The sequence below is a fragment of the Convolutriloba macropyga genome, chromosome 1 (assembly GCF_964194025.1).
Source record: "Convolutriloba macropyga chromosome 1, txConMacr16.3, whole genome shotgun sequence".
Lineage (NCBI taxonomy): Eukaryota > Metazoa > Xenacoelomorpha > Acoela > Convolutidae > Convolutriloba > Convolutriloba macropyga.
Genome location: NC_134468.1, coordinates 70,886,928 through 70,911,192, shown reverse-complemented (window position 1 = coordinate 70,911,192; position 24,265 = coordinate 70,886,928). Strand labels below are relative to the sequence as shown.

The 24,265-nt window shown below is 33.1% G+C and overlaps 1 protein-coding gene across 12 annotated transcripts in view; it reads left to right on the top strand.

Annotated features, from left to right (window-relative positions):
• Positions 1-24,265, top strand: part of LOC142342119 (cilia- and flagella-associated protein 46-like) — a 754,419-nt gene that overhangs the window by 553,755 nt on the left and 176,399 nt on the right. For all 12 annotated transcript variants that reach the window (XM_075393392.1, XM_075393340.1, XM_075393381.1 and 9 more), the window contains 4 exons: positions 259-436; positions 22,626-22,739; positions 23,094-23,432; positions 23,816-24,075. In XM_075393392.1, the coding sequence (XP_075249507.1) occupies positions 259-436; positions 22,626-22,739; positions 23,094-23,432; positions 23,816-24,075 (891 nt within the window). The remainder of the gene's footprint in view (positions 1-258; positions 437-22,625; positions 22,740-23,093; positions 23,433-23,815; positions 24,076-24,265) is intronic.

Here is a 24,265-nt window from a genome sequence, read left to right as displayed (position 1 = left end):
TATGTAAGTTTGTCGCTTTGAAGGCGTTTCATTTAGGCATTTCATTTAGTTTGTAATCCAAAACGTTGCCGTTGCAATTTGTGACCCAGTACTATACTCATTGCTATTTGTGGTTGTGGGTTCTTTAATATGGTTTAAGATATGGTTTTAAAATATCACAAAAGGCATATATCGTGAAGGATAACAGTAAAAGTTCACCACCCCAATTAAGACTTAAAGTAGTCTACCCACAATATTAGTGCATTTTTTTGTATTCAGAGTGCGGACAGAGTTGAGTGTATTGGAAGAGAAACTGCAGCAGGTGATGCTTGAGGAGCAGAGGATGCGACAGAACAGAAGAGTCATGATAGAAAAGTCAAACATGACCTCCAATACCAAACAACTCATCCTTCAAAGACACAACACCATGTCTGCTGCCTCTTCTGTCAGCAGCTCTGTTAGTTTTTGAGTAATTTGATTGTTCGTTGGCACAATGAGCCCTTTGTGGGCTAGAAGTGACTTGTTTTAAGAGTATCTTGCTATTAACCTAACGTGTTCAATTAGATACGCCATAAGCTTGACTATGAACAATTTGCTTTTTTAGCTCCTCAAGTACCCCAAAAGTTAAAGCAGATTGATGTAAAAAAACCACCATGTCGCTGATATCGGTTTTGTTCAAAGTTTTGTTGAGCCCTTTGTTGGACCAAATTTGACAGCGGCTTTTGGAAATAATGTAAATTTCCATTCTTTTATCGTGACCGCAAATGATTTGAATGCAATAAAATTTTATGCTTTTTGTTAATTGCTCTCAAACGAAGTTTATAGCAATTATGCTAGTGCTGTTGGTCTTTTTTATGCGATTTTTCGCTTGACCGATTTTTCGTCCGACCCATTTGACTTTCCGTTCTCAAAAAGGGGGATAAACAGGTAGCGCTCAGAGGGCATTAAATTCTTTTAGAACTTTTCAGCTCTCTAGTCTGCAAGTATGCGATTCACAGAAACTGTTTTGGAGACTTATACTTATGATGGTGGGAATGGCGGTTCTTAGAGGTTGACAAACACGCACACACACTAGTGGTAAGAAATGTGTACACCCTAGGCCACTTTTTGGCTGATTTTCCCCAAACATGTTCGATCATGCGCGCGGATGAAAAATTCTTGGCAATTATTCCCTGTATGTTAGGGTTGTTGCCTGAAATTGTAAAAGACTTACCTTAAATCGATTTTGAACGTGGCAGGTTTATAAGTTTATAAGGGATATTTACTCAAACTCCGCGGCTTGATGGTTATCATGTCTCTTGACAGGTATTTTAAGAATCAGAGGATATGAAACTAACATATTTTTTTGAAGGACGGATTAGAACTTTTGAATTTCTTATTACTTGTAAGAGAGGAGTACAAAAGGATATTGAATTAATGAAGCAAGGTTAAGAACAAACAATAAGTTTTTATTAACAAACATCTAATAAAAAATATAAGACACAACATTCTGTTTTAAGTCATTGTTTAAAGTTTTATATATGTACCCGTTTGATACTGCTTCACCGTCAGCATCTTATACTGCTGTCGCAAGGTTAAAGCAAGCACAAAGTAAAGCAAAATTTTCAGACATGACTGATTTAAAATAGCAGATTCTTTACTAAAGATATGATCCGTTGAGTAAATTTTGTAACAATCTGAACTGATGTTTTGTAACATATTCTCAATGGTTACTTTATGTAAATTAAATCTTTCTTTAATGTGACTTAATTTCAACGCAGTATCTCAATTTAAAAGGTGATAAATTTTTTCCATGATATGAAATAAACAGCTTCGGTTTTGTCTATGTGTGTTTGAATTAGATGCTGACAATGTATTACCTTCTCACTTTGGTGGATCATGTTCGTGACTTCAACTTAAACTACTTGGCATTTCCCGCCCTGTCGTTGGCCAGATTCATAGCCAATGAAATCCTGGAGAAAGAATCAATAGCCAAAATTGTCCGACTCAAGTGAGTTCGCAAGTATTTACTGTTTTTTTCCTATCTAACGTTATAGAAAGGAAACATAGTATTAGAGGAGCTTTTGTATGATGAGATGGGCACATTTTACACTCACTAATTTTGGATGTTTTTTCTATGCAAAATTAATTTGGCATTATGAACAATATTCCTTAACAATAAATGATAGCCGAGAGGTAAGGTGTGTGGTTCACACGCCAATGATTGAGAGTTCAATCCCCTGCCTCCGTGAAGCTGTCTGTGTGAGGATGAGCTCTTACGTAACCATAGCTTCAGGCTGACCATAGCCTCACCAATGTTGGCTGCAATAATGGTACCACGTGAAAGTTTCAGACGCAAAAAAAGTGGCTATAGTCAACAAAAAAGAGCAATGCTGCTCATGAAAAGATCAGTCTGAAATGTGGGGAATAATAAGAAAAAGGGCAGCTGAAAACAGGCTACTGTAGGCCTAATGCTGTTCCACTGCTATTACGCAGAAACCACAATTATTATTATTATTATATTAACAATATTTCAATATTAACAATATCTCTAAATCGGTTTGTTTAGGTTCATCACTGTTTACAACGAGATCAACTTGGCCTCTTCGGCTAATTACCACGAGAACATTGTGGGCAATCTGGTCACTGACGAGGAGGAACAAGCACAGTTAGTGTTGAACATGCTTATTTTTTCATCGATTCTCGTTAGGATTAATACTGTATTGGAGGCTCGAGGCCTCAAGTATAAAATTGTTTGGGAAAAAGATAATATACATGGAACTCAAATAGTGTCTGTTATAAAAGCGGGAAAAATGGTGATTTACTTCGAGTTATCTGTATTGATGATTAGAGTAAAATAGAAGTGGGCTCAAACATGCTTTTGGAAAGATAATATTTTACACTGATTCGAGGCAAATTTTTGTAGACCCTATGTAAGTTTGTCGCTTTGAAAGCGTTTCATTTAGTTTGTAATCCATAACGTTGCCTTTGCAATTTGTGACCCAGTACTATACTCATTACTATTTGTGGTTGTGGGTTCTTTAATATGGTTTAAGATATGGTTTTAAAATATCACAAAAGGCATATATCGTGAAGGATAACAGTAAAAGTTCACCACCCCAATTAAGACTTAAAGTAGTCTACCCACAATATTAATGCATATTGTGTATTCAGAGTGCGGACAGAGTTGAGTGTATTGGAAGAGAAACTCTAGCAGGTGATGCTTGAGGAGCAGAGGATGCGACAGAACAGAAGAGTCATGATAGAAAAGTCAAACATGACCTCCAATACCAAACAACTCATCCTTCAAAGACACAACACCATGTCTGCTGGCTCTTCTGTCAGCAGTTCTGTTAGTTTTTGAGTAATTTGATTGCTCGTTGGCACAATTAGCCCTTTTTTGGCTAGAAGTGACTTGTTTTAAGAATATCTTGCTATTAACCTAGCGTGTTCAATTAGATACGCCATAAGCTTGACTATGAACAGTTTGCCTTTTTAGCTCCTCAAGTACCAAAAGTTAAAGGAGGTTGATGTAAAAAAAACCACCATGTCGCTGATATCGGTTTTGTTCAAAGTTTTGTTGAGCCCTTTGTTGGACCAAATTTGACAGCGGCTTTTGGAAATAATGTAAATTTCCATTCTTTTATCGTGACCGCAAATGATTTGAATGCAATAAAATTTTATGCTTTTTGTTAATTGCTCTCAAACGAAGTTTATAGCAATTATGCTAGTGCTGTTGGTCTTTTTTATGCGATTTTTCGCTTGACCGATTTTTCGTCTGACCCATTTGACTTTCCGTTCTCAAAAAGGGGGATAAACAGGTAGCGCTCAGAGGGCATTAAATTATTTTAGAACTTTTCAGCTCTCTAGTCTTCAAGTATGCGATTCACAGAAACTATTTTGGAGAATTATACTTATGATGGTGGGAATGGCGGTTCTTAGAGGTTGACAAACACGCACACACACTAGTAGTAAGAAATGTGTACACCCTAGGCCACTTTTTGGCTGATTTTCCCCAAACATGTTCGATCATGCGCGCGGATGAAAAATTCTTGGCAATTATTCCCTGTATGTTAGGGTTGTTGCCTGAAATTGTTAAAGACTTACCTTAAATCGATTTTGAACGTGGCAGGTTTATAAGTTTATAAGGGATATTTACTCAAACTCCGCGGCTTGATGGTTATCATGTCTCTTGACAGGTATTCTAAGAATCAGAGGATATGAAACTAACATATTTTTTTGAAGGACGGATTAGAACTTTTGAATTTCTTATTACTTGTAAGAGAGGAGTACAAAAGGATATTGAATTAATGAAGCAAGGTTAAGAACAAACAATAAGTTTTTATTAACAAACATCTAATAAAAAATATAAGACACAACATTCTGTTTTAAGTCATTGTTTAAAGTTTTATATATGTACCCGTTTGATACTGCTTCACCGTCAGCATCTTCTTCAGAATCTACTTGTGTTGTCTGGACATCTGGATATTAAAAATTGAAATGCACGATTAGAAAAAGAAGTCATTGTAATCCGCTGTTAGAGCTGTTATTGTCACAAGAAGCTCCTGCGCGCAGCAGTCGCAAGTTTTTGTATCTCCTCGTCGATACTTCTTGAGACCCCAACCGGGGTGGAGTTGGGCAGCTATCCCCTATGAAAGCTGTTATTGTCACAAGAAGCTCCTGCGCGGAGCAGTCGCAGGTTTTTGTATCGCCTCGTCAATACTTCTTGAGACTCCCAACCGGGGTGGAGTTGGGCAGCTATCCCCTATAAAAGCTGTTATTGTTACAAGAAGCTCCTGCGCGGAGCAGTCTCAGGTTTTTGTATCTCCTCGTCGATACTTCTTGAGACCCCAACCGGGGTGGAGTTGGGCAGCTATCCCCCCTATAAAAGCTGTTATTGTAACAAGAAGCTCCTGCGCGGAGCAGTCGCAGGTTTTTGTATCTCCTCGTCAATAATTCTTGAGACTCCCACCCGGGTTGAAGTTGGGCAGCATCGTCAATATTTAACGCTTGCTGGACAAGTGTTGCTTCTTTGCAGGCGGCTCTTCCTCTGCTTCGAAATCAATATATGGACATCTTGAGAACGGCTTTTCTTTTGGAGCTGCATCAAAATCAAATATTTTTTCCTCATCGGACTCAATTTGAGAAGTTTTCCAGAACCCAGGATCAGGTGGTGAAAAGGTTTCTTCAATCTCAGTATCAAGTTGTTCAGTTAAGTCTCTGGTGGTTTCACATTCACTGATCTCAATATAGGACTTTAGAGGTTTTTCCAAGGTCTGTTTCCGCTTGTATTCAATTTTGTAGTGTCCATACGCGTATGAGCTTATACCGTCACTCAGATAGTAACGCTTATCATCAAATGCACTCAAGGCAATTTTGTTAGACTCTGTTATGTTGAGTGTGTGTTTGTCACTAGTTATAGATGTTAATAGTTTTCTCAATGGTGATTTTGATTTGAGCACATCTTTGAGCTTATCATGATGAAGTGTCTTTTTCACATGTTTGCTCACACCCTTGGCACTTTGTTTGACTTTCTGCAAAGTCTTTACAGAGTAAGCTTTTGGTTTCAGAAAAACTGCTTCCATCACAATGTCACCATTCAGCTCATCTGATAATTTAAGTGGCACTTTTTTGTTCATTTCACTATGTAAGTGATGATCCTTGGGGTAATAACTCAAATCAAGTACGTGTTTCAGCTGTTTAAGATCTTCGTTAATGTCATCCGTCTCAATTTCATAAAAGAGAGAATCAGTGTCACGATACATCACTCGAGCTTTTTTGTCAAACAAAGGCCCCATTTCTTCATAATGAAACCTGTACAGGTGGTTTTGAAAGATCCAAAATAGCAGCACCCAGATAAGTTGGTTTATTCCACCTGATCTCTTTCTGGCTAAGAGTGATCCCAACAAGGTTCTCTCGAAATATAGTGAACTTCTCAAAATTGTACTTGTTGCAATAAAATTTTGCTTTCTCCTCATTTTCAACAAATACCATCTTGTAACGACATCTCAAATTTTCCATCGTTTTTCCGAAGCATGAATTGTTCAACAGTTTGAAAAAGTTCTTTTCAAAGGTGCTGATACCGGGTTGTTGTCGCAACTTTGTATTCTGCTCAATATAGCACTTCATAAAATCACTCTGGTTGAACTTCAGAGTCTTATGTAGGCTGGTTACTTGGAGTCCCTGTTGACAATAAAATTTCAGAACTGAATAATGACATATATAATTCTGCTTTGACTGAAGCGTTTCCAGGAGCTTTTGGATATGACTGGTCTTGTTTCCCAATTCTACTAGATACTGAGAAAGCATCTCAGCATCAATTTTTAACTTCTCAGCAGCCAGAGGGAAATCATTGTGACAGTCATGTAAGTTGCTAGGATAATTCAGATCAACCATTACAAAGTACCCAACATCACTTTCGTCAGAGGTTTGCATGATCTTGTCCAAACTGATGTCTGACCATTCAAACCCTCCGGTTGGCAGTTTTTTCATCATTGTTCCACCGTATAAGTTAACGACATCCAGAAAAAGTCCATACGTAATTGGTTTTCCTTCATCAAAGTCATGCAAGTATTTGTTGTTAGCTTTCATATACCGTTTTTCACCAATTCCATTCAATCCTCCACGGATGGCTCTCTCACAAAACAACAGCATCTCTATATCAGAGAGCAAGTCCAGTTTAACTTTAGTTGTTTTCAGCATTGCATCCCATGAAATATTAGGTGCACTATAGTAATGACAGGGGTCTAATCCATATACCTGATCAAAAAGTCTCCGGCATTTTTCAAACACTTCAGCCAGAAGAAGGACATCAGTTTTGAGATACAACATGGATAGTCACCAAAGTTTTTGCAGCCAAACATATTCCAAACTTTGTTAGCATGCTGAACATCCTCCTCAGAAGCATGAATTTGACCAGACAAAGAATTTATCCACTGATCACCATATTGAGGCAACGACTTTTCAGAGAGTTTCTCAAAGCTATCGAGAAACGAATATGGGAAAACTCCTTTCCTTTGCAAAGTGTCGCAATTTTTTTGGAAATGTTTAGATAATTGACAATAGTCTTTTGTTTCGAGTGTTGTAACCAGAGTGTCTAGACCCCCGGATAAAAAACGATAGCTGTCAAGGAAACGAAATTCTTCATAGTAGCTTGTCGTTTTTGCTTTTACCAACAGGAACAAAGAACGAGAATGAGATGTATGTCTCACTGTTGCAAGGAATGACTGTCAATTTTTCTTCAGATTGGATTTCAATGTATTTCAATAGATGATGTGCGTCATATTTACTTAGGTTGTGGAAGAAAATTGGTGTAAAGGTCTGCGTACGAAGCTTAAGATTGCAGCTGTTATGTGCAACTCCGTAGATTTCACCAGTAAAGTGATCATGATGGATAACTTTTCCCTCGTTCAATTTTTTCTTGCAAATTACACATCTTGTACCCTGATCAATCATTTGCTTGCGCTCTTCATCAGTTATTATGAGGCGTCTGTGCTTCTGTTTTCTCTCAGAAATAGATTTGGCGTTCTCTCTGAGCCACTGAAAAAACTCTTCGATGCATTTCTCACCTTCAAAACTGTAATAATCACTTCCACCGGCTTTATCAACAGCACAGAAGCCTATTGCTCAAGGTTTTTGAGTTTCCTTGTTCAAGATGTAGCTAGTATCAGGATTCTGGCGGCAGGTGTCATGCTTAAGGCTGGCAGCCTCTGTGTCGGCATAAATCACTAAGGGAACTGAAAACTTTTTATGCCAGTTTGTGAAATCAATTTTTGAGTCTTCCGTTGGCATAGTAATATGAACGGCTTTATGCTCCGCACATAAATCCAAATTTTTTCCAGGGATATGTTGTCTCGAAATCCGTGAAGGCAACGTTCGCAAAACTTGTTTCTGTGGTGTTCTTTACCACTGAATTGGCGAGCCATGAAAGCGTGAAAGTTTGTTATCAAGCAGTAATGACTAGTAAATCCATCGGTCAGCAAAAGCAAAGGAATAATTTTTTGTGTTTTCATTTTAGACAAATAAAGTTGTAAAATTTTGTTTTTGTCGAAACCAAAAACATTAATTCTAATATTGTTTTGTTTCTCAAACTTTGGAACATCCGTTAAGGACATCGGGAACCCAATATTATCAAAATTCAGTTTGTTCAAATTTGGCTTGTATTTGTTTTGCCGTTGTTTATGCTCCTTCTCTGGAAACATTGCTGCAAGCACTGAGTATGCAAAACATTTGTTGTCATTGTTTCGAATATTTAGGAGAAAGTTGTTTCCCACTAGGGCAGATGGCGTAGCAGTGTAACTGTTTCCTCTGATAGGTTTAAATTTGTTATTGTTAATATCCAAGTGATCAATTTTCTGAACAACAAATCCACTTCCACCGGTTGAAAAAATTTGGATTGAATTGTTCATTTGATCAACCATTTCAAAAATTTCATCATCTGATAGTTCTGTTGTTAGAACTTTCGACTTTGTATTTGCATGACAGCCGACTTTGGTATCATCTGTTGGTTTCAACATCTGTACAAAAACAGAGAGTTGAATTTTCAAAGGTCCAAGCTCTGCTATTTTGTTTCTCACAAATAATTTAAGGTCTTCGAGATGCTCCGTAACAAAATTTAAGACATCAATTTGTTTGTCCGCTTGTATCCTGAACGACTGAAAAAACTTTCCAATAGCTTGTTTCTCTTGTAGCTCCAAACTGCGCTCAGTCTTCTCGGAAACCTCTGTGTGAGTACCCTGAGCGTCTTCCTCATGTCTAGCACACGATGAAGTGTCGCTATAAATTTGTGTACAATGCTTGCACTTTGTGTACGTCTGACATCCATGAACTGTTTTCAAATGCTGAATCAAGTTCCTGCTCTGAGTGAACTTCTTATTACATTGTCCACATTCATAGCTTGCTGTTTTTTCATATTTCGTGTTATGCTCCTTCTCCATATGCTGCAATAACTTCTCTTTCCTGCTGTACTTCTTCGAGCACTCGTCACAGTTTAAAGTCTTCATCTAAAACAGAAAAAGGTTTAATAATATTTGATTACTGATAATCATTTTTAAAAAACATACTAAAAAGATACTCATCCACGGATCATATATAGTAACTTAAACCATACAAGGAATACGAAGAACTTATTAAATTAACTTTTTCACCTACCACTACTAAGAGCTACTATCTATGAAATCAGTGTTTTAATTGATTTTGACCTTGTATTGTGGTTTTTGTGAGCTCACAAGGAATGACCTGATTGAAATTCACTTTAACGCAATTAAACATGGAAACAATAAGCGTACATTTGATTTTAAAAATTCCGAAAAAAATAGCCCGTTTTTTTTAGAGAAGAATCAGTAACCTAAGGAAAAGCGAATATATTTAGACGTTTTGCTTTGTATTTGTCTATCTTTAAACTGCTGTTAAAAAAATTGGCTTTAATGAGAAAAATAGAAACTTACGCTTCTAATTTGTTTGAAATATTATGCCTGCAAAAAATTACTTTGGAACACAATTTACTTGACTCCAATCCGAGCGACGTGTTTGCAGTTGTTTAATGCTTTAAAACGATTTTTCTTAATAAAGTTTGAGGCTTTTGTAGTTTTCGTTTGTTTTCTAAATTGTCCATCAAATATTTACATGTATCAAAAATTTTGGTTACGCGTAAACTTCTTCAATGAAGGGGAAACTTTACCGTTGGAAAACTTTCTTTTCTGTTGTTTTTTGCAGGTGATCCCAAATTCTGGCAAATATTGGATAGGAATGCAGTTTTATATGGCAAAAAAAATACTTTCAAAATACTTGGCTTAAACTGATGAGATAATCGGAGATTGAACTACAAAAACATGGGTAGTCCTATGTTTTGTTTTCCAAAATTAGGTGCTTGTTTTTAGTTTAGGAGAAAAAAGTTGGGAACTCAATATATTGCAACCACTTGCAACAACTAGTTTCAAGTTTGTGAGATTAAACCAACTTCCATAAGATTTTTGTCGTTAAGTTTTTCACAAATCAAAAACAAATTCATTGGGAAAGAAAAAGAACGACTGATCTGTAGTTGTTGAAAGCTTCAAAATGAATATTTTTAAAGCAAGGATTGTTTTTATAGTATTCTTGTCTCTCTAAAACTTGTTTGAATTTTTGTGTTGAGTTGATTTTTCTTTTTTGTGTGGAACCAGTGGACATAGGCTAAAATCAAGATAAGGCCTTAATGTTTTTATGACTGACTTGCAACTTGTTTTAATACTATTGAATTTTATATCTGATTAGAAATTCGGTCTGCAGTTGCTTAAAGTTTCCAACTGACTTTTTCTGCTTGATATTTTTTAGATGGTTTGAAAAGTGTCAAATAAATCTCTTACTCACAGACAAATATGTTATCAATAAAGTGTGACAGAATCAAATCGTTGGTAATTTGGGTTGCAGTAAATGTTTTAATGCTTTTGAAGTTCAATAAAAAATTTGATAAAAGCAATCTCTAGATGCAATATGACAAAAAATTGATGATTGTTACCTCGGTTCTCAAAACGAATTTTCTCACAAGTCAACTGAGAACATATTTGAGGTTGACAAACAAAATTAATTCAACAGTCAATCAAAAGTTAAGACTGAAGAGCAAATCATGTTTTACATTCAATTTTTATAGCACACTAAATTATCATCGTACCTTGCAAAAAACGGGATCAAGAATTTTATCTAAAATTGACAAAAACTTTTTAAAAAAATGTCAAAATCCATATAAATTTCTGAATTTTTTTCCAAGAAAACATTTTTTTTTCAGTTTTGCTTCATCTGGTATGTTTATCATAAATTTCGATTAGATTGTAAAAAGCTGTAAAGTTTCCTGAAGAAAAAAGTCTACCCAATTGATTTCTGAATTGTAGTTTTGTGATTTTTAATCGCCGCTTTTTATAGCATGGGAAAAAACTGGCTTTTTTGGGTAACGCATAGCATATTTTGCCTTGCTGATCTTTGTCATAACAATCAACATTCTGTTTCTGTTCAGTTTATTTTGTCAGTTTAACAAAGCTTTGACATTGCAGGTCCCTGCACTCAGAACGACATAATGTAAAACGGATGCTGAAATTTGCCGTTGATTATGAAATATGCAACTTTTTTGTAACTAAAGTTTTTTTTTGATTCTATAAATTGGTTGAAAATTAATGTTACTACAGATACATATGTAGTACATAACGTTCATAGTTCATACTGTAGTTTTGACAAAGTTCTTGTTGAACTTCATTTTCGGTGCTGTCAAACGAATCAGCACTCTAAAAAAATGCTTCTTCAACAAAATGGTCTGAACGTTTATAATTTAGTTTTTCATTCAAAAACAAAGTTAGAGAAACTATGTCATAGTTTATGACATCTAGTAAGACCTAATTTGCATCTACTGACTGCTGAAAACGTTTATTAGAAATCTTAGGATTATTTTGAAGAACAATCTCAACAAACATTAAAAGTTTCATAATGACAAGGAACTTTTGATAATTGTCAAAAATTTTTATCTTAATTTTTTTTTATTTTTGATGACATATAGATGAATTCTTTGGTACGTTTTTGTTCGCATGTAATTTTAACAATTGAACAGACTCCAGAACGAATTTTCGTTGTTTAAAAATAAGTGAAAGTCTCTAGAAATTCGCGATAGAGGTTTTACTAAATTTTGTACATTTTTTCTAATAAATTTCTTAATTAATTTATTTTATTCTGTATCTAAAAATATGTTTTTAATATGAATCTTTAACCTCTGATGACTCAAGGGCGTTTTCCCGCGTTTTTGGAATATTTCTGGACAATGTTAGTTATGCTGTAAAGCCTGTAAAGCACTAACGGAATTTAGTCAAAAATTTCTGATGCATTTAAGATTTGTAAACCTTCAACGATGGTTGATCAAGTAGGATGACATCTAGCCTGTAAAATAAGTTTAAGCGAGAAAAATTTGCTATGATTGAAGAAATTTGAATAAAAGATTTAGATTTGTTTCGATATTTTCTTTGTATATCTCATCCAAGAATGTTTCGGTGTCAGTCCATTTTGACTTCAAATTGAAACAAAAAAGCTTTCGGAGAATTTTTGGAGACTTAATTTTTTTTTAAATATAAATTTTGAAACTGCTTAATTTTTTATCTAAGGAAATTTTCGTTAAAAATATCAGTTGACTTTTGTTTACTCATATATATGTACATTAGAAGGGGATATGAACATTTCAAAGTAGTTTTGTGTAAGTTTTTACTAATGGAACAACTTTTCCTTAAGAAACTTCTCTCTAGGACTTGTACATTAAGAGGAAAAAAATGATGTACAATTGACCTTTGATGACTCATACATATATTATGTGAGCAAAATTGATGTTTTTTAGAGTAATTTTGTGTTAGTTTTCACTAATGGAACAACTTTTCCTGAAGAAATTTTTCTCTGGGACTTGTACATTAAGAGGAAAAAAATGTACAATTGACCTGTGATGACTCATATATATGTTATGTGAGCAAAATTGATGTTTTTTAAAGTAGTTTTGAGTTATTTTTCACTAGTGGAACAACCTTTTCTTAAGAAACTTTTCTCTAGTACTTGTACAATAGGAGGAAAAAAATGATGTACAATTTACCTTTGATGACTCATACATATATTATGTGAGCAAAATTGATGTTTTTTAGAGTAATTTTGTGTTAGTTTTCACTAATGGAACAACTTTTCCTTAAGAAACTTTTCTCTGGGACTTGTACATTAAGAGGGAAAAAAATGATGTATAATTGACCCGTGATGACTCATATATATGTTATGTCAGCAAAATTGATGTTTTTTAAAGTAGTTTTGAGTTATTTTTCACTAGTGGAACAACCTTTTCTTAAGAAGCTTTTCTCTAGGACTTGTAAAATAGGAGGAAAAAAAGATGTACAATTGACCTTTGATGACTCATACATGTGTTATGTGAGCAAAATTGATGTTTTTTAAAGTAGTTTTGTGTTAGTTTTCACTAATGGAACAACTTTTTCTTAAGAAATTTTTCTCTAGGACTTGTACATTAAGAGGAAAAAAATGATGTACATTTGACCTTTGATGACTCATATATATGTTATGTGAGCAAAATTGATGTTTTTTAAAAAAGTTTTGTGTTAGTTTTCACTAATGGAACAACTTTTTCTTAAGAAACTTTTCTCTGGGACTTGTACATTAAGAGGAAAAAAATGATGTACAATTGACCTTTGATGACTCATACATATATTATCTGAGCACAATTGATGTTTTTTAAAGTAATTTTGTGTTAGTTTTCTCTAATGGAACAACTTTTCCTTAAGAAACTTTTCTTTAGAACTTGTACATTGAGCGGAAAAAAATGATGTACAATTGACCTTTGATGACTCATACATGTTATGTGAGCAAAATTGATGTTTTTTAAAGTAGTTTTGTGTTAGTTTTCACTAATGGAACAACTTTTCCTTAAGAAACTTTTCTCTGGGACTTGTACATTAAGAGGAAAAAAATGATGTACAATTGACCTTTGATGACTCATATATATGTTATGTGAGCAAAATTGATGTTTTTAAAGTAATTTTGTGTTAGTTTTCACTAATGGAACAACTTTTCCTTAAGAAACTTTTCTCTAGAACTTGTACATTAAGAGGGAAAAAATGATGTACAATTGACCTTTGATGACTCATACATATATTATCTTAGCAAAATTGATGTTTCTTAAAGTAATTTTGTGTTAGTTTTCACTAATGGAACAACTTTTCTTTAAGAAACTTTTCTCTGGGACTTATACATTAAGAGGAAAAAAATGATGTACAATTGACCTTTGATGACTCATATATATGTTATATGAGCAAAATTGATGTTTTTTAAAGTAGTTTTGCGTTAGTTTTCACTAATGGAACAACTTTTCCTTATGAAACTTTTCTCTGGGACTTGTACATTAAGAGGAAAAAAAATGATGTACAATTGACCTGTGATGACTCATATATATGTTATGTGAGCAAAATTGATGTTTTTTCAAGTAGTTTTGAGTTATTTTTCACTAATGGAATAACTATTTCTGTACAAACTTTTCTCTAGAACTTGTACATTAAGAGGAAAAAAATGATGTACAATTGACCTTTGATGACTCATACATATTTTATCTGAGCAAAATTGATGTTTCTTAAATTAGTTTTGTGTTAGTTTTCACTAATGGAACAATTTTTCCTTAAGAAACTTTTCTCTAGAACTTGTACATTTAGAGGAAAAAAGTGATGTACAATTCACCTTTGATGACTCATATATATGTTATGTGAGCAAAATTGATGTTTTTTAAAGTAATTTTGTTTTAGTTTTCACTAATGGAACAACCTTTCCTTAAGAAACTTTTCTCTAGAACTTGTACATTAAGAGGAAAAAGTGATGTACAATTGACCTTTGATGACTCATATATATGTTATGTGAGCAAAATCGATGTTTTTTTAAGTAATTTTGTGTTAGTTTTCACTAATGGAACAACTTTTTTTAAGAAACTTTTCTCTAGAACTTGTACATTAAGAGGATAAAAATGATGTACAATTGACCTTTGATGACTCATACATATGTTATGTTAGCAAAATTGATGTTTTTTAAAGTAGTTTTGTGTTAGTTTTCACTAATGGAACAACTTTTCCTTAAGAAACTTTTCTCTGGGACTTGTACATTAAGAGGAAAAAAATGATGTACAATTGACCTTTGATGACTCATACATATATTATCTGAGCAAAATTGATGTTTCCTAAAGTAATTTTGTGTTAGTTTTCACTAATGGAACAACCTTTTCTTAAGAAACTTTTCTCTAGAACATCTACATTAAGAGGAAAAAAATGATGTACAATTGACCTTTGATTACTCATACATATATTATCTGAGCAAAAATGATGTTTCTTAAAGTAGTTTTGTGTTAGTTTTCACTAATGGAACAATTTTTCCTTAAAAAAACTTTTCTCTAGAACTTGTACATTAAGAGGAAAAAAGTGATGTACAATTGACCTTTGATGACTCATATATATGTTATGTGAGCAAAATTGATGTTTTTTAAAGTAATTTTGTGTTAGTTTTCACTAATGGAACAACCTTTCCTTAAGAAACTTTTCTCTAGAACTTGTACATTAAGAGGAAAAAAATGATGTACAATTGACCTTTGATGACTCATTTATATGTTATGTGAGCAAAATTGATGTTTTTAAAGTAATTTTGTGTTAGTTTTCACTAATGGAACAACCTTTCCTTAAGAAACTTTTCTCTAGGACTTGTACATTAAGAGGAAAAAAATGATGTACAATTGACCTTTGATGACTCATATATATGTTATGTGAGCAAAATTGATGTTTTTTAAAGTAGTTTTGAGTTAGTTTTCACTAATGGAGCAACTTTTCCTTAAGAAACTTTTCTCTGGGACTTGTACATTAAGAGGAAAAAAATGATGTACAATTGACCTGTGATGACTCATATATATGTTATGCGAGCAAAATTGATGTTTTTTAAAGTAGTTTTGAGTTATTTTTCACTAATGGAACAACCTTTTCTTAAAACTTTTCTCTAGAACTTGTACATTTAGAGGAAAAAAATGATGTACAATTCACCTTTGATGACTCATATATATGTTATGTGAGCAAAATTGATGTTTTTTAAAGTAATTTTGTGTTAGCTTTCACTAATGGAACAACCTTTCCTTAAGAAACTTTTCTCTAGAACTTGTACATTAAGAGGAAAAAAGGGATGTACAATTGACCTTTGATGACTCATATATATGTTATGTGAGCAAAATTGATGTTTTTTTAAAGTAATTTTGTGTTAGTTTTCACTAATGGAACAACTTTTTCTTAAGAAACTTTTCTCTAGAACTTGTACATTAAGAGGAAAAAAATGATGTACAATTGACCTTTGATGACTCATACATATGTTATGTGAGCAAAATTGATGTTTTTTAAAGTAGTTTTGTGTTAGTTTTCACTAATGGAACAACTTTTCCTTAAGAAACTTTTCTCTGGGACTTTTACATTAAGAGGAAAAAAATGATGAACAATTGACCTTTGATGACTCATACATATATTATCTGAGCAAAATTGATGTTTCCTAAATTAATTTTGTGTTAGTTTTCACTAATGGAACAACCTTTTCTTAAGAAACTTTTCTCTAGAACATGTACATTAAGAGGAAAAAAATGATGTACAATTGACCTTTGATTACTCATACATATATTATCCGAGCAAAATTGATGTTTCTTAAAGTAGTTTTGTGTTAGTTTTCACTAATGGAACAATTTTTCCTTAAAAAACTTTTCTCTAGAACTTGTACATTAAGAGGAAAAAAGTGATGTACAATTGACCTTTGATGACTCATATATATGTTATGTGAGCAAAATTGATGTTTTTTAAAGTAATTTGGTGTTAGTTTTCACTAATGGAACAACTTTTTCTTAAGAAACTTTTCTCTAGGACTTGTACATTAGGAGGAAAAAAATGATGTACAATTGACCTTTGATGACACATATATATGTTATGTGAGCAAAATTGATGTTTTTTAAAGTAATTTTGTGTTAGCTTTCACTAATGGAACAACCTTTCCTTAAGAAACTTTTCTCTAGAACTTGTACATTAAGAGGAAAAAAGTGATGTACAATTGACCTTTGATGACTCATATATATGTTATGTGAGCAAAATTGATGTTTTTTTAAAGTAATTTTGTGTTAGTTTTCACTAATGGAACAACTTTTTCTTAAGAAACTTTTCTCTAGAACTTGTACATTAAGAGGAAAAAAATGATGTACAATTGACCTTTGGTGACTCATACATATGTTATGTGAGCAAAATTGATGTTTTTAAAGTAGTTTTGTGTTAGTTTTCACTAATGGAACAACTTTTCCTCAAGAAACTTTTCTCTGGGACTTTTACATTAAGAGGAAAAAAATAATGTACAATTGACCTTTGATGACTCATACATATATTATCTGAGCAAAATTGATGTTTCCTAAATTAATTTTGTGTTAGTTTTCACTAATGGAACAACCTTTTCTTAAGAAACTTTTCTCTAGAACATGTACATTAAGAGGAAAAAAATGATGTACAGTTGACCTTTGATTACTCATACATATATTATCCGAGCAAAATTGATGTTTCTTAAAGTAGTTTTGTGTTAGTTTTCACTAATGGAACAATTTTTCCTTAAAAAACTTTTCTCTAGAACTTGTACATTAAGAGGAAAAAAGTGATGTACAATTGACCTTTGATGACTCATATATATGTTATGTGAGCAAAATTGATGTTTTTTTAAGTAATTTTGTGTTAGTTTTCACTAATGGAACAACTTTTTCTTAAGAAACTTTTCTCTAGGACTTGTAGATTCGGAGGAAAAAAATGATGTACAATTGACCTTTGATGACTCATATATATGTTATGTGAGCAAAATTGATGTTTTTTAAAGTAATTTTGTGTTAGCTTTCACTAATGGAACAACCTTTCCTTAAGAAACTTTTCTCTAGAACTTGTACATTAAGAGGAAAAAAGTGATGTACAATTGACCTTTGATGACTCATATATATGTTATGTGAGCAAAATTGATGTTTTTTTAAAGTAATTTTGTGTTAGTTTTCACTAATGGAACAACTTTTTCTTAAGAAACTTTTCTCTAGAACTTGTACATTAAGAGGAAAAAAATGATGTACAATTGACCTTTGATGACTCATACATATGTTATGTGAGCAAAATTGATGTTTTTAAAGTAGTTTTGTGTTAGTTTTCACTAATGGAACAACTTTTCCTTAAGAAACTTTTCTCTGGGACTTTTACATTAAGAGGAAAAAAATAATGTACAATTGACCTTTGATGACTCATACATATATTATCTGAGCAAAATTGATGTTTCCTAAATTAATTTTGTGTTAGTTTTCACTAATGGAACAACCTTTTCTTAAGAAACTTTTCTCTAGAACATGTACATTAAGAGGAAAAAAATGATGTACAATTGACCTTTGATTACTCATACATATATTATCCGAGCAAAATTGATGTTTCTTAAAGTAGTTTTGTGTTAGTTTTCACTAATGGAACAATTTTTCCTTAAAAACTTTTCTCTAGAACTTGTACATTAAGAGGAAAAAAATGATTTACAATTGACCTTTGATGACTCATATATATGTTATGTGAGCAAAATTGATGTTTTTTAAAGTAATTTTGTGTTAGTTTTCACTAATGGAACAACCTTTCCTTAAGAAACTTTTCTCTAGAACTTGTACATTAAGAGGAAAAAAATGATGTACAGTTGACCTTTGATGACTCATATATATGTTATGTGAGCAAAATTGATGTTTTTTTAAAGTAATTTTGTGTTAGTTTTCACTAATGGAACAACTTTTTCTTGAGAAACTTTTCTCTAGAACTTGTACATTAAGAGGAAAAAAATGATGTACAATTGACCTTTGATGACTCATACATATGTTATGTGAGCAAAATTGATGTTTTTTAAAGTAGTTTTGTGTTAGTTTTCACTAATGGGACAACTTTTCCTTAAGAAATTTTTCTCTGGGACTTGTACATTAAGAGGAAAAAAATGATGTACAATTGACCTTTGATGACTCATACATATATTATCTGAGCAAAATTGATATTTCTTAAAGTAATTTTGTGTTAGTTTTCACTAATGGAACAACCTTTTCTTAGGAAACTTTTCTCTAGAACTTGTACATTAAGAGGAAAAAAACGATGTACAATTGAGCTTTGATGACTCATACATATATTATCTGAGCAAAATTGATGTTTCTTAAAGTAGTTTTGTGTTAGTTTTTGTTAATGGAACAATTTTTCCTTAAAAAACTTTTCTCTAGAACTTGTACATTAAGAGGAAAAAAATGATGTACAATTGACCTTTGATGACTCATATATATGTTATGTGAGCAAAATTGATGTTTTTTAAAGTAATTTTGTGTTAGTTTTCACTTATGGAACAACTTTTTCTTAATAACTTTTCACTGGGACTTGTACATTAAGAGGAAAAAAATGATGTACAATTGACCTTTGATGACTCATATATATGTTATGTGAGCAAAATTGATGTTTTTTAAAGTAATTTGGTGTTAGTTTTCACTAATGGAACAACTTTTCCTTAAAAAACTTTTCTCTAGAACTTGTACATTAAGAGGAAAAAAATGATGTACAATTGAACTTTGATGACTCATACATATGTTATGTGAGCAAAATTGATGTTTTTTAAAGTAATTTTGTGTTAGTTTTCACTAATGGAACAACTTTTCCTTAATAAGTTTTTCTCTAGATTTTCTATTTTTAGAGGGACAAAAATGATGTACAATTGACCTTTGATGACTCATACATATATTATCTGAGCAAAATTGATGTTTCTTAAAGTAATTTTGTGTTAGTTTTCACTAATGGAACAACTTTTCCTTAAGAAATTTTTCTCTAGGACTTGTACATTAAGAGGGAAGAAAATGATGTACAATTGACCTGTGATGACTCATATATATGTTATGTGAGCAAAATTGATGTTTTTAAAGTATTTATGTGTTAGTTTTCACTAATGGAAAACTTTTCCTAAAGAAGTTTTTCTCTAGAATTTCTCTATTTAGAGGGGGAAAAAATGAAGTACAATTGACCTTTGATGACTCATATGTATGTTATCTGAGCAAAATTGATGTTTCTTAAAGTAATTTTGTGTTAGTTTTCACTAATGGAACAACCTTTTCTTAAGAAACTTTTCTCTAGAACTTGTACATTAAGAGGAAAAAAACGATGTACAATTGAGCTTTGATGACTCATACATATATTATCTGAGCAAAATTGATGTTTCTTAAAGTAGTTTTGTGTTAGTTTTCGTTAATGGAACAATTTTTCCTTAAAAAACTTTTCTCTAGAACTTGTACATTAAGAGGAAAAAAATGATGTACAATTGACCTTTGATGACTCATATATATGTTATGTGAGCAAAATTGATGTTTTTTTAAAGTAATTTTGTGTTAGTTTTCACTTATGGAACAACTTTTTCTTAATAACTTTTCACTGGGACTTGTACATTAAGAGGAAAAAAATGATGTACAATTGACCTTTGATGACTCATATATATGTTATGTGAGCAAAATTGATGTTTTTTAAAGTAATTTGGTGTTAGTTTTCACTAATGGAACAACTTTTCCTTAAAAAACTTTTCTCTAGAACTTGTACATTAAGAGGAAAAAAATGATGTACAATTGAACTTTGATGACTCATACATATGTTATGTGAGCAAAATTGATGTTTTTTAAAGTAATTTTGTGTTAGTTTTCACTAATGGAACAACTTTTCCTTACTAAGTTTTTCTCTAGATTTTCTATTTTTAGAGGGACAAAAATGATGTACAATTGACCTTTGATGACTCATTCATATATTATCTGAGCAAAATTGATGTTTCTTAAAGTAATTTTGTGTTAGTTTTCACTAATGGAACAACTTTTCCTTAAGAAATTTTTCTCTAGGACTTGTACACTAAGAGGGAAGAAAATGATGTACAATTGACCTGTGATGACTCATATATATGTTATGTGAGCAAAATTGATGTTTTTAAAGTATTTTTGTGTTAGTTTTCACTAATGGAAAACTTTTCCTAAAGAAGTTTTTCTCTAGAATTTCTCTATTTAGAGGGGGAAAAAATGAAGTACAATTGACCTTTGATGACTCATATGTATGTTATGTGAGCAAAATTGATGTTTTCCTACTACCTTGTTTTGATCCGTGGATGAGTTATATAGGTTGAAATGATGGAGGTGCTACATGAAGACAAAAGAAGTTTTTTAACTTACTTCGCACAAGTTTTCTGTTTTGAACCACTCCTCTTGCTTAGTAATTCCTGATGCGCTCTGATGATAGACAAACAAAATATTGTTCCTCTGGTTTCCAGATGTTCTTTTTCTTGCTTCCTTATGCCAATTTGTTTTTGAAGCGCTCGGAATTCAAACAAGGTTTTTTCCGTCTTTTGTGTCTTTTGTATTCTCTGCAACCAAAGTGACAAGATGTTGTTACACCCAACTGTTCTTCTTGACACTACTCGTTTTTCTGATAGATCCTTCAAAACTAAAAACGAGATGTTTCTATACTTTTCGGATTCCTCAAGGACCTAACTTCTTAGTATAACTTCAAACGATGATTTCTTTTCAAATGATGAATTAACCTGATTTAAATTGCGGGGGTAGAAGTTACTCTCAACTTGTGTTCATTCTAATCGAAGATTGTCTTCCCTGTCAATTGGTTTTTGCTGGACAAAACAACAGTTGATGAGTTCAAAGTTTCAGTAAATTATTATCTTTCAGAATGCTTTTTTCTTTCCTTTTTTAAATAAAATCTATTGCGGAATCAATTACTTCCTTTTATCGTGTTCGAACTTGTTGTTTTGGATACGATTTTTGTCAAAATGTAATACGTCTGAATCATATGGCTTATTGTGTAATAAATGAAAGGGAAGTCTATTAACAGTCTGAGCCAGACGAGTTCGAGTTTGAGTTTGTGTTCTAAAAATAGCCCTTAGGTAATAATTTCATCAGAAAGTAGAATGCTTCCTAGCCAGACGTTTCACATGTAGTTAAAAAACAAAATCTTCAACCTGAGACTACATACGCAATACCAATACATAGATTATTCACATTAGACACCCAGATTTCTGCTACTGCGCAAAAGTGTTCACTGGATTTATAGCCCGCAAACGTTTGTATACAAACAGTCTTCTTCACAAGGTTTAAATATCCCTTATAAACTTATAAACTTGTGTGCTTCAAAGTTGCGTATGCAGGAATTAACCCTGATTACGCAATACCAATATATAGTTTATTCACATTAGAAGCCCAGATTTCTACGCAAAATTGTTCATGACAAATATAGAGTGGATTTTAAGCCCTTAGGCATTTGCCGGGTTTACAGACAGTATTCTCCACAGTGTGTTTATATACCTTATTAAAGAGGCAAGCCAACATGTCCTGTTCAAAAAGATAAATTTTCAGGCAACAACCCTAACATACAGGGAATAATTGCCAAGAACTTTTCATCCGCGCGCATGATTGAACATGTTTGGGGAAAATCAGCCAAAAAGTGGCCTAGGGTGTACACATTTCTTACTACTCACACTGTTGCCCCCCCACACACACACACATTGTTCCCCCCCCCCCCCCCACACACACACACACACACACTGTTGCCCCCCCCCCGCTGAACTCACTTCACGCCCCTTCAATTAAGCTAAAGCTAGCCTCACTAAACCGTAGCTAGCTAGACTAAGCCAACCGTTCGCCGGTCGTGTGAGAGCATTTCGCCCGACGTTAATCGTTTATGTTTAATATTTTAGCTCCACTGTGGCTTAAGAATAAAGGAAAGCAGTATATGTTTCTTTACTTAAATAAATATTAATTAGTCAAATTATGATTTGAAAGCTTTCGAGTTACAACGCAAATTAATTAGGATATTAGACGGTAACTTTTTCATGTCTGCATGTCGTATCACGTGAATTTTCTACAATCTGCTTATTTCCATAAACAAATTATTGCCTCTTTGTTGATTTTTTTTGTGGATTCTAAATGTGGATTCTGCAAATTTTTTCTATGATCTTATTGTGTAATTTTCGTATTATGGTTGCTAACAGTATTTTTTAGACACTATATTACCAATATTAAGACAATGGAAGACAGATGTATTAATTTTCGTTAATTGTTGTAGGCGGGAGCGGTTGACATTCCGTTTGGTGAGCCTTTGGTGCTTAGTGGGAGGAAGATAGGTGACGCAGTCATCCATGATAACTGGATTGAGATGGCCCGCTTCCTCATAGAACAGGTACTCTATCAGATAAAAGTTGTGGAAGGTTCCGTTTACCCTACTTAGAATTAGGCTTTGCTTATCATATTTTAAATGACGAAAAAGTTGAAAAGCTTCATCACGTTGAGATTACATAATTTGATTTCTGGTGTCCTATAATATAGATTTAACCCTAGAAAAGGAATCCGTTCTAAAATACATTCAATTCTCCTATCTAAATTTTTGTCAAAACCATGTGAGATTGTACGATTGATTTATTTTGAATTAGTTGTCTCATAACTGTACAGTTTTTTTCTTATAAAAATTTTTCATTGTAAGCACGTGGTCAGATTAGAGCACATTTTTTTATCTGACAACCAGTCTCATTTTTAGTGTCAGTACCAAAGTGCCCGACAATTCCTCTCCGAGTCCAACTCTGCTGCGAAGCGATATGACGACCCTGGAACTCGACGCAAATGCCTGGAACTCCTCAGTTTGATGGCATTAAAAGAAGCGAATCCAGATCAGGCCATGAAACTGCTGGACCAGGCTCAGGGTCTGGGAGGTGACATTGACTTCTGGTTCTCGGCCAGCAACATTCTTCTGGAGTGTATTCTGATGAAACGAGAGGATCCAGAACGATACAGCAAAGCGAGGTTCTTGATTCATACTGCTCTGGACGAGTTTGAGGTCGTTGGTACAATGCAACCGAACAAACTGTCTGTCATTGAGGTATGCCAGATGTTCATTATCTTTGTTTTCTCATGCATGTTCAAAATCACAATGTTCATTCAATCATCCCGAAATTTTTTCTAATGAACATGTACCGATCGGAGGTACCGTTGAACTCTTGAATTTCTTCAAAAATATTGTTAGCAATTTCAGTTTCATTCGGACGACATCTTATTTGCTGTATCAGTGCTGGTTGAAATTTGACTTACCTCTTTTTCTGGCAAGCATTGCTCATTTTCCTTGCTCTCTATTCCTAGCATCACTTACTCTATGAGCTGGCTTAGGGTCAAATTACCAGTTTTGGTTCAATATTCCTACATTTGGCTAGCACCCTAGTAGTATATAACAAATTATAAATAGTACACTTTTCTTTATTATAATAGGTTATGATGGCGAAACTGGAACTGAAACTGGCTCTGGTGGAATACGAGCACATTATGATGAAGCCAGTCCGGATTACTGCCACCCCCAGTGTCAGTGCAAGTGGGGCGGGAACTAGAGGAATAAGCACAATGCAGCCCAGAATCCACGGTGCTTTAATTGAGGTAGTCCGGAGACTGGAAAAAGTGGCACAAGTGTTCAACAAAGCCAGGAAGTTTTTGGATGAAATTTACACCGTACTGCAGATATGTTATTTGTACAGGTAGTTTGATCGCTAAACTTTGAGGTTTTGCTGTTCTGCTTTTTATGATTTGAAATAACGGAAGAAAGTCGACCTGAATCTGAATTTGGTTAAAAATTGAAACACATTTTTTCACTATTAAAATGTGTTGGTATATCTTGCAACTGTTATAAATATATTTGCAACTGTTATAAGTATATTTTGCAAAGTT